The sequence below is a fragment of the Schistocerca cancellata genome, chromosome 6, assembly GCF_023864275.1.
Source record: "Schistocerca cancellata isolate TAMUIC-IGC-003103 chromosome 6, iqSchCanc2.1, whole genome shotgun sequence".
Lineage (NCBI taxonomy): Eukaryota > Metazoa > Arthropoda > Insecta > Orthoptera > Acrididae > Schistocerca > Schistocerca cancellata.
In genome coordinates, this window is record NC_064631.1 from 306,068,696 (window position 1) to 306,085,417 (window position 16,722).

The window sequence follows — 16,722 nt, forward strand, 5'->3', positions numbered from 1 at the left end:
CACACAATATCCACCGGTACATCAACGCAATACAGCTACATCCAAACTTATATATACAACTACAGAAATCCGTAATTATTGACACATGTTCAATTACCTGAAAGTTCCAAAATGCAATATAACATACACCATACAGTTAAAAGGAAGTCACGCTTAATCAAGGTCCGCGTCACTTTCCATTTTTGACCAGACATAACGTCTGAGAAAAGAAAGAAATAATAATAATATAGTGTAGATCCTACTGCAGTGTAGTAGCCATTACATAGTTACTGATGTGTTGTGCTGCAAAACAGTTTGTTTATCTGTTGCAAAGTGAATAATGAAGTGATTTCTGATCCATTGTGGGAACTACATACATCCTGGAGAAGGTATTTTGGTGATATATATATATGCCTCAACTTTACTGTCATAGATGTCTGGTACAGAGTATGTTTGTAGTGGATGGACTATGCAAGGGAGAGAACGTTCATACATCCCTTTCACAAACAGTACCACTCACCACATTATGTACTTGAAAAACTGTAATTATTGGTAACTTACGTAATCAATCTTACAAAAAATGGCAACAGCGATAATCTTACAAAAGTAATTTAGTTTAGTGACCCAAAAAGAATGGAGTCCTTTTCTTGTTTTTTTTTTTTTTTTACTCCTCTGTGGGTAATTACACTCAGATTGGGAACCACTACACTAGGGGAAAGGTAGATATCACCAACAGCAAAATTAAAGAGGTCTTTGGGTAACAGAGAAGCAGCTGTATGAATATCAAGAGCTGAGATGGAAAACGAGTCCTAAACAAACAAGGGAAAGCTGAAAGGTGGAAGAAGTATCTAGAGGGTCTATACAAGGAAGATAAAACTGAAGGCAACATTATAGAAAGGGAACTGGATGTAGATGAAAATGACATGGGAAATACGATACTGTGACAAGAATCTGACAGAGCTCTGAAAGGTCTAAGTTGAAACAAGGCCCTTGGAGTAGACAATATTCTGTCAGTAATACTGATAACCTTGGGAGAGCCAGCCACGACAAAACTCTTCCATCTGGTGTGAAAGATGTAGGAGTCAGGCAAAATACCCTCAGAATTCAAGAAGAATGTAATAATCCCAATTCCGAAGAAAATAGTTGCTGACTGGTGCGAAAATTATTGAACTGTCAGTTTAATAAGTCATGGTTGCAAACTACTAACATGAGTTCTTTTCAGAAGAATGGAAAAAATGGGACAAGTCAATCAGTTTAGACTCCAGAGAAATGTAGGAACATGCAAGTCAATACGGACACTGTGACTTATCTTAGAAGATAGGACAAGGAAACACAAACCTACACTTATAGCTTTTGTAGACTTAGAGAAAGTTTTTGACAATGTTGGCTGGAATACTCTATTTGAAATTCTGATGGTAGCAGGGATAAAATACATGGAGTGAATGGCTATTTACAACTTGTACAGAAACCAGGTGGCAGTTATAAGAGTCAAGGGACACGAAATGGAAGCAGTGGTTGAGAAGGGAATGAAAAAGTGATGTAGCTGATCCCTGATGTTATTCAATCTGTACATTGAACAAGCACAAAGAAACTGAGTAGTTTATGGAGAAGGAATAAACACTTTGGGGTTTGCTGATGACTTTGTAATTCTGTAAAAGACAGCAATGGACTTGGAAGAGCAGTTGGACAGTGTCTTGAAAGGAGGATTTCAGATAAACATCAACAAACAGAAATCAAGTATAATAGAATGTAGCCAAATTAAATCAGGTGATTCTTAGGGAATTAGACTAGGAAATGATACACTACAGTAGTAGATGAATTTTGCTATTTGGGTAGCAAAATAACTGATGGTGGCTGAAGTAGAGAGAATACAAGACTTAGGCTGGCAATGGCAATAAAAGCATTTCTGAAGAAGAGAATTTTTTGTTAAAATAGAATATAGATTTAAGTGTTAGGAAGTCTTTTCTAAAGGTATTTGTCTGGAGTGCAGCCATGTATGGAAGTGAAACATGGACAATAAACAATATAGACAAAAAGATAATAGAAGGTTTCAAACTGTGGTGCTACAGAAGAATGTTGAAGATTAGATATCATGTGAAGATTAAGTGAGTAGGTAACATAACTAATGAGAAGGTACTGAATAGAATTGGGGAGACAAAAATATTTGCAGCACAACTTGTCCAAAAGAAGGGATTAGTTGATACGACACATTCTGAGACATCATGGGATCATCTATTTAGTGTTGGAAGGAAGTGTGAGGGATAAAAATCTTCGGAGACCAAGAGATGAATACAGAAAGCAGCTTCAGAAGGATGTAGTTTGCAGTAGTTATTTGGACATGAAGAGGTTTGCATAGGATACAGTACCATGGAGAGCTGCATCAAACCATTCTTTGGACTGAAGACCATGACAACAACAACAGCAACAGTGAAGAAGGAATGTTAATGATGAAGCAACACGTTTTGTCAATGTGAGAGTGAACAGGCACATCTGAGGTACGGGGAATTGTATCCTTTGCAGGATTTGTCAATTTCAATTGAAGTATTGTGTACTATGCAGCCTCATAGTAGAAGGTATACAGACTTCTACAGTACATATCTATAAATGCTGTATAATTGATATCAAATAAGCTACTGCAACACACACAAGTCATGTAAGTAAAATACAACATATGTAACAAACAGTATTTCTGACTGCTGTGACTGTGAAACTGTTGTTGTTGTTGTTGTTGTTGTGGTCTTCACTCATGAGACTGGTTTGATGCAGCTCTCCATGCTACTCTATCCTGTGCAAGATTCTTCATCTCCCAGTACCTAATGCAACCTACATCCTTCTGAATCTGCTTGGTGTATTCATCTCTTGGTCTCCCTCTACGATTTTACCCTCCACGCTGCCCTCCAATGCTAAATTTGTGATCCCTTCATGCCTCAGAACATGTCCTACCAACCGGTCCCTTCTTCTTGTCAAGCTGCGCCACAAACTCTTCTCCTCCCCAGTTCTATTCAATACCTCCTCATTAGTTATGTGATCTACCCATCTAATCTTCAGCATTCTTCTGTAGCACCACATTTCGAAGGCTTCTATTCTCTTCTTGTCCAAACTAGTTATCGTCCATGTTTCACTTCCATACATGGCTACACTCCATACAAATACTTTCAGAAACAACTTCCTGACACTTAAATCTATACTCGATGTTAACAAATTTCTCTTCTTCAGAAACACTTTCCTTGCCATTGCCAGTCTACATTTGATATCCTCTCTACTTCGACCATCATCAGTTATTTTGCTCCCCAGATAGCAAAACTTTAACCCATTAGCACCGAAACTAATTTTTTCGTAAATTAAAAAAAAAATTGCGTTATTATGTCTGTAAAAGGCATAAATTACACAACAGATTTGTTTCGACGAAAGTCATTACCGCCATTAGCGAGATATTTGATGTTGCCATATGGCAATGCTAGGTGCTTTCACTACCTAAATTTATATGGGTTACAAATTCAAGTAAAATAAGTAGGTTATTGAAATTTCTTATTACATATACAAGTTTTGTGCAACTTTATTATTCAGTCTTCATCGTATAATTGATACTTTATAACACAGTACAATTAATAATCAAAAATCAACCCTTGAACTCAGCATTATTATTACATGAAATGGAATAAAACAGTCAATACACAATCCCACATTACACTTTGAATACATTGTTCTCACAACAGATTTACAGTCCTTGTGTGCACACCTTTTCTTCTTCTTTCCTCCTGTGTGCTGGACGAGGTGGTCAGTCTTATCATACCTAACTGAATCTGATATGCGGCTGTCTAAACATGCCCTTGATGCAGGTCTCCCGGCTCCTTTTGGTAAACCGTGGTGTCTTTGCAAGTACACTGTTGCTACTTCTCTCTTGAAACCAAGCTGATAAATAGTTTGGTTTCTTGCTTTATTATACAAAATCCAACTGTTTTGTATGACGACATCTAACATCCATGTAAAGAAACACCAGTACCATTTCTTGCTTCTTATTGCAATGCGATAGCATGCTAGATTCTGATCCATCTGATCAGTACCTCCCATTATGTACTATATTTGGCTACCAGTTTTGGTCTGGGAATCATTATATTTTGCTTTTTTAGTTCCGAGAATCTCTTGACTTGGCCAACTTCTTGTACACCACATGAAGAAGAGATCATTGTGACAACTAAGTTGTCCAGCCACCACACATACAATAATCCATCATTCTTCTCTATTCGGATCTGGGGGCTCAGGGGCTCAACAAACACATCACCTTCAATATAGTCATTATAAAGAATCTCCAGTGCCTCAGCAAGCAAGAAACCTCTTCTAAAACAAAAAAGAGAAAATTCATCCTTTTACTGAGTACAAGTGCCTAGCATTGCCATATGGCAACACCAACATTCAAACGGCCTAAATGAACGTAATTTATTTCACAGCAAGCAGTAAACTCCAAAGAATATGTATTTGAATATTTAAAGCACAACCATACTATAAAACCAAATTACATATTGTAAGTTACTGTGTAAAACATACTTACTCAAAGTAAGATACTGGCAGAAGTAAAGCTGTGAGGACCGGGCATGAGTCGTGTTTCGGTAGCTCAGATAGTAGAACACTTGCCCGCGAAAGGCAAAGGTCCCGAGTTTGAGTCTCGATCGGGCACACAGTTTTAATCTGCGAGGAAGTTTCATACTTACTCAAACTTATACTCCATTTTTCTTCGTCATTCAGCAAACAATGACTTCCAATACTGCTTACGTTGCAGAATTTAAATGTATTGTTAAAACTGTTGCATTGTAGTGATCTTTACAGTCTTGCGGAACGGAATCCAGTGCTGCCAACACTCTCGCTTCGTTGATGTTGTGGAATCAACGATTTTAAAAAAGTGTTACTAACGTTGCCATATGGCAACGCATGGCGCTAATGGGTTAAGTGACTCATTTCCTAATCTAATTCCCTCAGCATCACCCGACTTAATTCGACTACATTCCATTATTCTCGTTTTGCTTTTGTTGATGGTCATCTTATACCCTCCTTTCATGACACTGTCCATTCCGTTCAACTGCTCTTCCAAGTAATTTGCTGTCTCTGACAGAATTACAATGTCATCGGCGAACCTCAAAGTTTTTATTTCTTCTCCATAGATTTTAATACCTACTCCAAATTTTTCTTTTGTTTCCTTCACTGCTTGCTCAATACACAGATTGAATAACATCGGGGATAGGCCTCAATCCTGTCTCACTTCCTCCCCAACCACTGCTTCCCTTTCATGCCCCTCGACTCTTATAACTGCCATCTGGTTTCTGTACAAATTGTAAATAGCCTTTCGCTCCCTGTATTTTACCTCTGCCAACTTCAGAATTTGAAAGAGAGTATTCCAGTCAACATTGTCAAAAGCTTTCTCTAAGTCTACAAATGCTAGAAACGTAGGTTTGCCTTTCCTTAATCTAGCTTCTAAGATAATACTTACACAATGTCAGCTTTCACAAGAAAGCCTACCATACACCAAGATCACAGTTGTACAATTAGGAATAGAACTTACAAAACATATAGGAAAAAATCTCAATTTTTGGAAAATTACAGTTTTCTTTCCAGAAATTCAGTAACACTAGAGAAAAATTTGTTTCATTTTGTACCTTATTTTGCGTGGACATTTAGATGATTTGATGTCTGCGGGGACATTATTGTATGTTTTTATTGCTATCAAAAGGAAAATTGCCAAAGAAAACTATATAATTATGACAATTTCTGGTCAGTGCCTACCTTCCTAATCTATCAGCAATATTAACATTTCTCCTAAAAGTGTTTTTATTCCTACACATTTAATACCACTTGTGTGCAGTTTTCTGTTGTGTTTCATAATTTGTAATTGCATTTTGTTTCTAATGTCATGGGGGTGGAAATCTCTTTTTTTGTTTACAGATTCTAAGTGTTGTAGTGTAAAATATGTTACATCTATTACCACAATGCAATGGCAATGGCATGATTTATAATTTTTGGGTTTACAGTGTTCATCTTTTCTCTTAGATAACATTATCGTCAGTTCTAATTTATGTAATGAAAATTTTGTGGGGCTCATAAGTATTTTGCCAGAAGATCAAGCCATGAGTAATGAGCGACTCCCATAGTTCATAGTAGGAAAGCTTTGTATCTGTACATTAACAGTACCTCTAATGACCTCTATAAGAATCAGATTTAAATGAACTGCTTTGCTAATACCTCTGAACATGTTACATCAAGGTAGGACTACAGATTCAATATCTGAAGAATCAGAAAGGAGGGGCAACCTGAGCACTTGTACCAAAGCTTTTTGATTTTCTCTGTCTGATTAAAAATATTCATAATATTATGTCAATACACACTGCTACAGATTGTGTGTACATCAGTTACAAATGATGAGAGAGGCTCTGCTCCTCCATACTTATGGTGGCACTCATTTTGGTTTGTAAATTACTCACACATCTGGATAAGATCACCTGGTTTTAATACACAGATAATGCACACTAATATACATTTCAACCAGATAATGACCATGTGGCTAAACCTAGCAAGTTGTGAAAAATAAAGCAATAGTTTATTTCAAGAGCAAAGACTGAAGTTGAGCATCTGGCCGTATTCTCTGTAAAGTTCATAATGGGTACAGAACCTAACAAGAAGAGAATGAAGGAAGAACACTTTTTTTTTTATTTCTCACACGATTGGTGAATGTCTGACAATAATTTATAATAACCCTTTAAGTAGATTAGAGTATAATTCACTACTCATATACACACTGGGGGCACTGGTAACGGAGAAAAGGCAGGTGAGCAGTATACAGGGTTGCAAGATGGAGTTCCAAAGGAGCAGGATAGTACTAAATAATATGGACACAGTAAGGAATGAGATATTGAGAAGAATCGTGAAAGAGAAGCCCATACAAGAGACCAAACATGGTATGGACATGTTAAAAGAATGTCTGTTTGCAGTGTACCCCAACAGGTTCATGAAATTACAGTAGGAGGCAAGAGACCTAGAGAAAGTACAAGAGACAAATGGACTGTTGGAGTGATGGAATGCATGATGACAAGAGGAGAAGGCTGGGGAAGAATGGAGTGGGGAAAATGTTTGGAGGACAGCAAAAAATGGAGAGGCTGGTGTTCCAAGCAGTTCCAGCTGCAAATTATGATGATTATGATGATGATAGAAATCACAGTATCAGTAACAATGTTATAGCACCATATAAACAATACACTAAAAGGAATTAGGCTTCTAAGCATCCCACCACTTGAACAAAATGTTTCACTGTGTTTTGTTATTAACAAATAGTACATCCATATCAAATAAACTGTAATCGTACACTTCATAAATTCTCTCAGGCTTATAACCCTGCAAAAGTTCACAAATGTAATTAAATTCCATATGTGGGTACAGCCATGAATGTCTAAAGTAAAAAAAAAAAAAAAAAAAAAAAAGTTTATTCTCACCAGTTTGGTAGTAATGCATTCTCTCGCCCACGGAACATTATGCCCACATTTGTGGCATGATTTATCGATGAATAAAAATCAGTATAATCTCCAATAATTGCTGGAAGATGCATTTCAGCATCTGACTGTGGCACCAATGCTCTGTAAAAAGATTTAACAGTTCGCTAAGAGTAAATAAATATGTTATTAAAGCAAATACATTAATCAATGCTGAGGGACTTTTTTTGGAATTGGGTGTGAATTTTTGCATGCAAACATGTGCATATGTAAAAATCTGAGATATTCATAAATGAATTTGATCATTATATTATTTGCAAACCAATCTCTATTGTTACATGTGTAGGTAATTATTACTTTTTGATAAATATCAGTGTGGGTACTTAAATAGTGTGCCAGCAATAGAAGGTAAATAGTAGCTAGATAATATAACTGAATAAACAGCAGGTCTCTCTCTCTCTCTCTCTCCCCCCCCTCCCTCCCTCCCTCCCTCCCCCACCCTCCCTTCCCCACCCTCCCCCCTCCACCATCCAAAGTACCACCAGCTTACCTGGTAATTCTTTTTGTTAAAATTTTGGTTATGTAATCTCACTGTAGTAATAGCTTATTGTTAATGCAGGCTTATAAAAGCTGCTTCTGTTTTGTTTATGTATATCTTTACTGACTGATTCACTCATTCATTCACAGACTGTTCTGCAAATTTCATCACAGAGGAGAATGTTGAATAAGTCAAGTTACACATTAACAGGCAGAAGCAATGACTGCTGTTTACTTCTGAAAAGTATACTAACATACAATTATCACTAGTGCTAATCTACTCAAACTGATAGTTATGGCAATTACTTCTAGATCACTTTGCCTATGTATGTTAGAAGAAAAACAACTATTTTGAAAAAAGCCACTACACCTCAGCTACCGTTTTTATCTGATATTCCAAACAAAAGTATTTTTGTAGTTTTACACACACTGTTATCAGTTGCCTCTACATTGGCAAAGTCAGGATCTATCTAATACAAATATTAGTGTTACACAGAATTTACATTCTTGATTGAGTTATTCTGATAAATTGTAGAATGAATGGTTAATGAGGCAGGCCTGCTCTTTTGCTTTACTTTCAAGTATTTGGGACCTTCAAGTTCCCGCCTGATATTTAATGGTAAACTGTTATAGACACTTCCAGCAGAACATGAACGCCATTCCAAACACGAGAGAGGAACACACAGTCTATGTTGATATTATTTCTACTTCTAGTATAATGAATCTGAACTGCTGTGTTTTCCCTAAATTTTCTTCTGTTATTAACCACAAATAGCATTACAGAGTAAATGTATTGGCATTTAAGGTTTATTTTTTATCTATCTATTTATTCATTTTTTAGTTCCATGAACCCTTGATGCAAGTGCAGCGCTAGGATGTAGATGTGATAGATTATTATGGTAATAACCATATGTAAATTGTCATGAGGCTTACAATCTAGATCATATGTAAACAGATACATGATAAACGAGGTCCAAGTTTTCAGACAATAAATCATAATAGCAGTAATAATCATCACACAAACAAATTTTAAGGCTTGCACACAAATTCACATAAAATGCTTTCTGTCAATTAGCGATACAAAGTGTTAGATGGTAACTGCACATAGTAATGCTTAAAATAAAACACAGTTCACAAAGTATTGCATAAACAGCTATCCAAAAGATAAATTTTAGCTGTTCTTTCTAAATTTTGTCATCTGCCCAATGACTAATTAGACTTTAACTGGAAGTTTATCTAATACTTTTATGCTTGAGTAATGTATTCATCCTTATACATGCTGAATTTTTTTATATCTTTGTGAAGATCATGTTTACTTCCTGTACCATATATTATGATATGCCTTGCTTATTTTGTAAATTGTATGATTCTTGTTGACAAAGCACATAAGTGAAGCAATGTATCAGTATTGCATGGTGAGGATCCCCAGCTGTTTGAATAAAATTCTGTAAAGGCATCTAGAGTGAACTCTACTGATTTGATTTGATTTGATTTATTATTGGTCCTGTAGATCATACAATTTGTACAGCAAAGCACACATGACCATCTTCTGTGCAATTAAGGCTTTATTTGCTTGTGACTGGTTTCACCAGAATATTGTGCCATATGTCGTGAATGGAAAAAGTCTAAGTATGCCTATTTGATTGCCTCCAAATCAAAGACAGATGCTATTAAATGAATAGGAAATGCTGCCGAATTCAGTCTTGTACACAGGTCTAGGATCTGAACTGACCAGTTTAGTTTGCATTAATACATTATCCCAAGAATCTGGAACACTCAATTCATAAGAATCCCTACATTCCTGAAGATAATTCTTTAAGTTTTTCTGTTATTGTACTGTGTCTTCTAATATGAGGTACAGAACATGATGGATGGATGGATGGATGGGTGGGTGGGTGGAATGAAAGGCGTAGTTCAAATTTCCATCCTATCCGATGGAGATTCAGAAAGGCAAAAGCAAGTGTTCCAGTGCAAAATGCATTGGCACAAGCTGCACTGAATGGGTATCTGTACTCCCATAAGTCAGAACAATATGGTCAGGAGCAATTAGATCCATAGAGTAACTCTGACAGAACAATTGTTAATTATCAGGTTATATCGACTTACACTTTTTGGGAAAAAAAATTATTTCAAATTTAAAAAAAAAAGTAGATTGTAAACTGCATGTAATTTTAAATATATTATGTACGTGTATATGAGACTTTTTTTATAACCTTCATTCTACAGTAAACCTGGGAAATAATACAAACAAATAACATGTTTCTTGTGGTGGCTGTTTTGCAACAGCAATGTACATTTTATCTTCATTTATAACAGAAGGTCTTTTCTTGTGCTGTGTTAGAGATATTTATCTCCCCATGCTGTCTCTTAATTTCTCCAATCAGAAATGCCTGGCACTGGTTGTAGTGGGCTTAACTATACCACAGCTCACAAAAAGGCAGATTGTTTATTATAGCTGGAAGGAAATTCAAAATGCCATACTTAGCAGACAGTCACTAATTTTTGACATATATTCCCTATAAATGAACACGTAACAAACTGTATATCAAAAGGACAATCGTCTGAGGAGCCAAATATGAAAATTTCAATGCAAACCATGCCTTCAGTAAGTATTCAAAGAATAAAATCATGCTAGTTTCTTTTTAAATTGTAGATTCAAGCACATATAAAAACAATGGTCCAATCATTCTCAGTGTTCTCGTGAAATAATGACATGATGTGTGACCCTATTTTCATAAAATTGAATATGTCAAATTGTTCAAGAAAGTTTCAGCGTTCATGTTTTTTATACAGCTTTGTAATAGGAATCTAAGAGCAAAATAAAATTTAATTGCCTTACAAATACAGGATTTTCTTTTAATTTATAAAATGTTTTCACATTATTTTTGAGCATTTCTGGAACAAACTATATTTCATGTGCAATTTTTAATATATACATCAAAAAAGTTTTGCACCTCGTTTCCGAGAGTTCCAGAACCTGTACAGAAAATTGGAATAGTGATCAACAGAAACATCATTTCCACCCTTTTTATTGATCATGAAAACCACACATTGCATGTTGTACCGCCATACAGCGAGACCTTCAGAGATGGTGGTCCAGATTGCTGTGCACACCGGTACCTCTCATACCCAGTAGCACGTCCTCTTGCATTGATGCATGCCTGTATTCATTACAGCATACTATCCACAAGTTCATCAAGGCACTGTTGGTCCAGATTGTCCCATTCTTCAACGGCGATTCGGTGTAGGTCCCTCAGAGTGAGTCATGTCATCCATAAACAGCACTTTTCAATCTATCCCAGGCATGTTCAATAGGGTTCATGCCCAGAGAACATGCTGGCCACTCTAGTCGTGTGATGTTATTCTGAAGAAAGTCATTCACAAGATGTACATGATGGGGTCATGAATTGTTGTCCATGAAGACGAATGCCTTGCGAATATGCTGCTGAGATGGTTGCACTATCGCTCGGAGGATGGCATTCACGTATCGTACAGCTGTTACGGCACTTTCCACAACAACCAGCAGCATATGTCGGCCTCAAATAATGCCACCCCAAAATAGCAGGGAACCTCCTCTTTGCTGCACTCACTGGACAGTGTGTCTAAGGCATTCAGCTTGTCCGGGTTGCCTCCAAACACATTTCCGACGATTGTCTGGTTGAAGGCATTTGCGACACTCATTGGTGAAGAGAACATGATGCCAATCCTGAGCGGTCCATACGGCATGTTGTTGGGCCCATGTGTATGGTGTTGTGGTTGCAAAGATGGAACTCGCCATGGACGTTGTAAGTGAAGTTTCACATCACGCAGCCTGTTGCACACAGTTTGAGCCAGAACATGATGATGGTGGCATTGCTGTCAGGGCTACTCCGAGCCATAATCCGTAGGTAGCAGTCACCAACTGCAGTAGTAGCCCTTGGGCGGCCTGAGCGATGCATGTTATTGACAATTCCTGTCTCTCTATATCTCCTCCATGTCTGAACAACATCGCTTTGGTTCAGTCCGAGATGCCTGGACACTTCCGTTGTTGAGAGCCCTTCCTGGCACACAGTAAGAATGCAGACATGATCGAACTGCAGTATTGACCATCTAGGCATGGCCCTCCGTCTAATAGGCACTGCTCATGCATGGTTGTTTACATCTTTGGGTGGGTTTAGCAACATCTCTGAACAGTCAAAGGGACTGTGTCTGTGATACAATATCCACAGTCAACGTCTATCTTCAGGAGTTCTGGGAACTGGGGTGACTCAAAACGTTTTTTGATGTGTGTATTTCCAAAACATTTTAGTTCTAGCTTTTAATAAAATCAGTCAAGAGATTTAATTTTTATTTCATTTTAAATATTGTTTGAAGTTCTAAAAATACATTCAAAGACAAAAAGAAACACACCACAAAGAAATTATTTGAATGGGACAGAAATTGGTAGATGTGATGTACACGTACAGACAAAGAAATTATTACCATTTCAGAAAAAAATAGATGATTATTCAAAAGAAACTGCTTTACAAACTGCACAAATCAATAATGTGTTGGTCCATCTCTGGCCCTTATGCAAGCAGTTATTCAGCTTGGCATCGATACAGTTGTTGGATGTCCTCCTGGGGGATGTCATACCAAAAAAGGCAATAAACAACATGTTAACAACTACAGAGGAAATTCTTTGCAACCATTGCATTTAACATATTTTCCAAAATTATGCTAAACAGAGTAGAAACAGTGCTGGAGAGTAATTCAGGCGAATATCGAAGTGGTTTTAGGAAGGGCAGATGTTCTGGATAAATATTTAATTTGGAGTCAATCATTTGACACAGATTACTGGATTCAAAATATGTTTGTTGATTTCCAAAAGGCCGTTGATTCTGCTGACAGAAGCTATTGACAAAATAGAACTACATGAGTGGGAGCAACTTGATACCCCTTTCAAGTACCTGGAATATTTTGCCTGAGTGAGCCATAGCAAAAGATATAATGCTCTCTAAAGATTTAAAAGTAGATTAAGAGGGAGTTTTTGGTACTGGATCACATAACACAATAACCCATTGCTTAGATACATTGGCTGTCAGTTTGTCAACTCAGGTTCAAATCTCATTGCTACCATTTTTTTCCATTTTATTTTATTCCTCACATGTTAAACATTTATTATAAAATTTAAATATAATAAAACAGTTCAATTTATTTATGTAAAATTAATATATTCAATATAGTTACAATTACTACATTTGCAAGTTGAAAGGCTATTAGCCAGCACTTCGTAAAACATAGTTAAAATTTTGCACGAGCTACCAGTGGTATGACAGCAAAGGAATTTAGTGTTATCTTGTATAATGACTTTAAATAAAAATACTTAGAAGTATGGCCTATTTTTGTGAAGCAAAAAGGAAAAAAGATATCATATAAAACTACACACAATAAATACTCATTACTGGTCTTTTGTTGATTCTAAATCTAAATACCAATAAAGTCATTGTAAATGTATTATGCGTGTAAATAATGAAATTTATTTTTTGAAATGACTGACATGTCTGCTTGTGTCTGCTTGTGTCTGTGTATATGGGGATGGATATGTGTGTGTGTGCGCGAGTGTATACCTGTCCTTTTTTCCCCCTAAGGTAAGTCTTTCCGCTCCCGGGATTGGAATGACTCCTTACCCTCTCCCTTAAAACCCATATCCTTTTGTCTTTCCTTCTCCTTCCCTCTTTCCTGACGAGGCAACCGTTGGTTGCGAAAGCTAGAATTTTGTGTGTATGTTTGTGTTTGTTTGTGTGTCTATCGACCTGCCAGCGCTTTTGTTTGGTAAGTCTCATCATCTTTCTTTTTAAATATATTTTTCCCACGTGGAATGTTTCCCTCTATTATATATATATAAGCAGCAAGAGTACACAATGACAGACACAAGCAGACATATTGATATTGACTGCTAAATATTAATTTCTCAAACTAAACAAAGATTTCAACACCTATGTGAGCTTAGTAATATATTCTAAGTGTTACAACCGTTATCATTTCCATATGAAATAACAAAAAAGAAAGCAGGAAAATTGACTGCTAAATACAGTAAAGACATATCATTTGATGTATATGAACAATTAATTTTTTTGAAAAATGTGCTTAAAAACTAAAATTCAGAAAATCAATTCCATTAATAAACTCATAGATTTATTACTGATTAAATTCAGTAGCCTTACATCCAGTTTTCTGGAGGTAATAACAGCATGTTTCCTATTTTTGACCCATCCTGTAACAATGGCTGAAAGAAGTTTTTCAAAATTATAACTATCTTAGGACTTCTGTGAGCCAAGAACGGCTTTCAGACTTGTCAGTGCCATCTATACTGGCAGAACATCTTGAGAAACTAAAATCATTTTCAGCTATGGATGTTCTATTAAGTAAGTTTGCTGAAAAATGGCGAAAAAAGTATATATCTGAATTGTTTGGGTAACTAGGCTCCTAGGAGCATTAATTGTAAATAATTACTTACCTATGTAACATACACTTAACCAATACATATTTATTTCATTCAAAATGACAGTTTTTGTTTCTTTGGAGAAAAATCTTTACCCTCCATTTGATCTTCGCCACAGTCGGGTAAAAGGGCCCCACAACAAATTTTGATACTGGGCCCATCTAAGGCAAGCTAAGCCACTGAAGTTACAGTTCAAAATAACAACATAATTAATTGTTTTCCTAACAAAAGCTGATAAAGGAAAGAGTAACCATGAAGAACCACTTCGACATGAAACTACATAAAATTTAATATCCAACTGATCCTGTTTGAAGGTGAGGCTATTGCCCAAATTTGTCGTTGAGTACAGTTAGTAATCTCATGTTTGACACTCACTTCTTTCTGTGAACACTTGTCATGCACAGCTCACATAACCTGTTTTCACTCTTTGTAGAACAAAGCAACAGTTTTACTGTACATAGAGTACTAAAGGATTTTTGGTTGTGCGTCCTCTTGTCCACCCTTCCCCCCAACCCCCCACCCCCTCCCCCCTATTATGGACACCTATGTCACCCATTATCAAATTCATTGGTGCCGGTGCAGCAGCAATTTATATTTATATTGCAATTTAATACATGTGTAATATTTTAAATTTCTGTTGGTGATTCATTTCAGTGAGTTCAAACAAAAAATTCCCTGGGAGACGCCGGAATGGAGCTCTGTCATGAGCTATGAATACATTAATCTAGACATATTACTGACTGGTCCTAAGGTTCTGCTTCATTTAATTCATTTGTTAGTGATCACTTTCAAGATGAACATTATGATGTGAAAAATGGGTGAGTTAGACCTTTGTAGAAAAAGACAGACTGCTACTTGCCATAAAGAAGACACTTTAAGTTTCAGATAGGCACAATTAAAACACACTTACATTGTGCCTCTCTACAACTTAACATGTCTCATTTACGGTAAGTAGCAATCTCTCTTTTCCTATATTGTTAATATCCCTGACCTGGAATTTCCATTCTTTAAGTTAGATCTTTCTTTACTGAATGATGAAAGCTATTAAAAATAGTTTTATTTATAATCTATAACAATAATGGAAATGCCTAGATAGTAAATTACATAAAATAAGGGGAATGCAACCACTTACCTATAGGGGACTGGTGTGTGGCACATAGAAACAAATAATAGGAAATAGTTAACATTAGCTTTTGTGCTCTTGCTTTTTTTCTAGTAGAAGTACACATGCCCACACCCAAGAGCACATGCGCATGCATGAGGCACGGATGGAGTAGCACGGTAATGCAAGGCATATCTTTTGCCAGATGGTTCAGCAGCTGAACAAGATTGAAGGAGTTCAGACGACAGAGTAATAAGGGATGGAGAGAAGGAAAGGTGGAGGAAGAATCGACAGGATGGCGATAGTGAAGAGGGAGACAGGTAGGGGAGAAAATAAGGGAGAGGGGTGAGAAAAAGGGGCAGAGAGAGAGAGAGAGAGAGAGAGAGAGAGAGAGAGAGAGAGAGAGAGAGAGAGAGTGAGTGGGGGGGGCACATTGGGGGAGGGGGAAGAGGGGTGGAACAAGGCAGTAGATGACCTGGTTAGGGAGGAGTGGTGTGGACAGAAGAGAGAATGGAAAGATAATGTGATGCAGTGGGAAACAAGTTAGTGGAGGCTTGGGACAGGGAGATTGTGAGAGCACTGGATATGCCAGGGACACAATTACCCTCTGCTGGAACTGGCCTGTGTAGTGAAGCAGCAGTTGAAGACATTAGTGTTTGTGGCGTGCACGATGTACGTAGCTGGGTGGTCAAGTTTGTCACAATTTGGCAGTGGCTGTACGTGCAAGTGGACAGTTGGTTACTTGTCATGCCCACATACAATACTGTATACTAATTGCAGTGTAGCAACTATATAACACAGCTGCTTTCACATATGACCCTGTCTTTTACTGGGTAGGAGATGCCTGTGACTGGGCTGCAATATGATGTGGTGGGTGGGTGTATGGGACAGGTCTTGCACCTGGATCAGCCACAAGATGACCCATGGGGTGCAGAACTGGGAAAGGATTGGAGTAGGAATGGACAAGAATATTCTGTAGGTTGGGTGGGTGACTGAACATTACTTTGGGTGATGTGGGTTGGATTTTGGGTAGGATATCCCTCATCCCAGGGTATGATGAGAGGTAGCCAAAAGCCTTGATTGAGCTTTTCAAAGTCAAGGTGATAATGAGTGATTAGAGGAGTGCTGATCAGTGGCTGTTTAAGAGTGTTACTGGTGTTGGGGGAGAT

General features: G+C 37.2%; 1 protein-coding gene across 1 annotated transcript in view; it reads right to left on the minus strand.

The window, feature by feature from the left end:
• LOC126190731 (fumarylacetoacetase) overlaps nucleotides 1-16,722 on the minus strand; it is a 71,827-nt gene that overhangs the window by 11,116 nt on the left and 43,989 nt on the right. Inside the window, exon 4 of the mRNA XM_049931218.1 lies at nucleotides 7,455-7,595. Within this exon, the coding sequence (XP_049787175.1) occupies nucleotides 7,455-7,595 (141 nt within the window). The remainder of the gene's footprint in view (nucleotides 1-7,454; nucleotides 7,596-16,722) is intronic.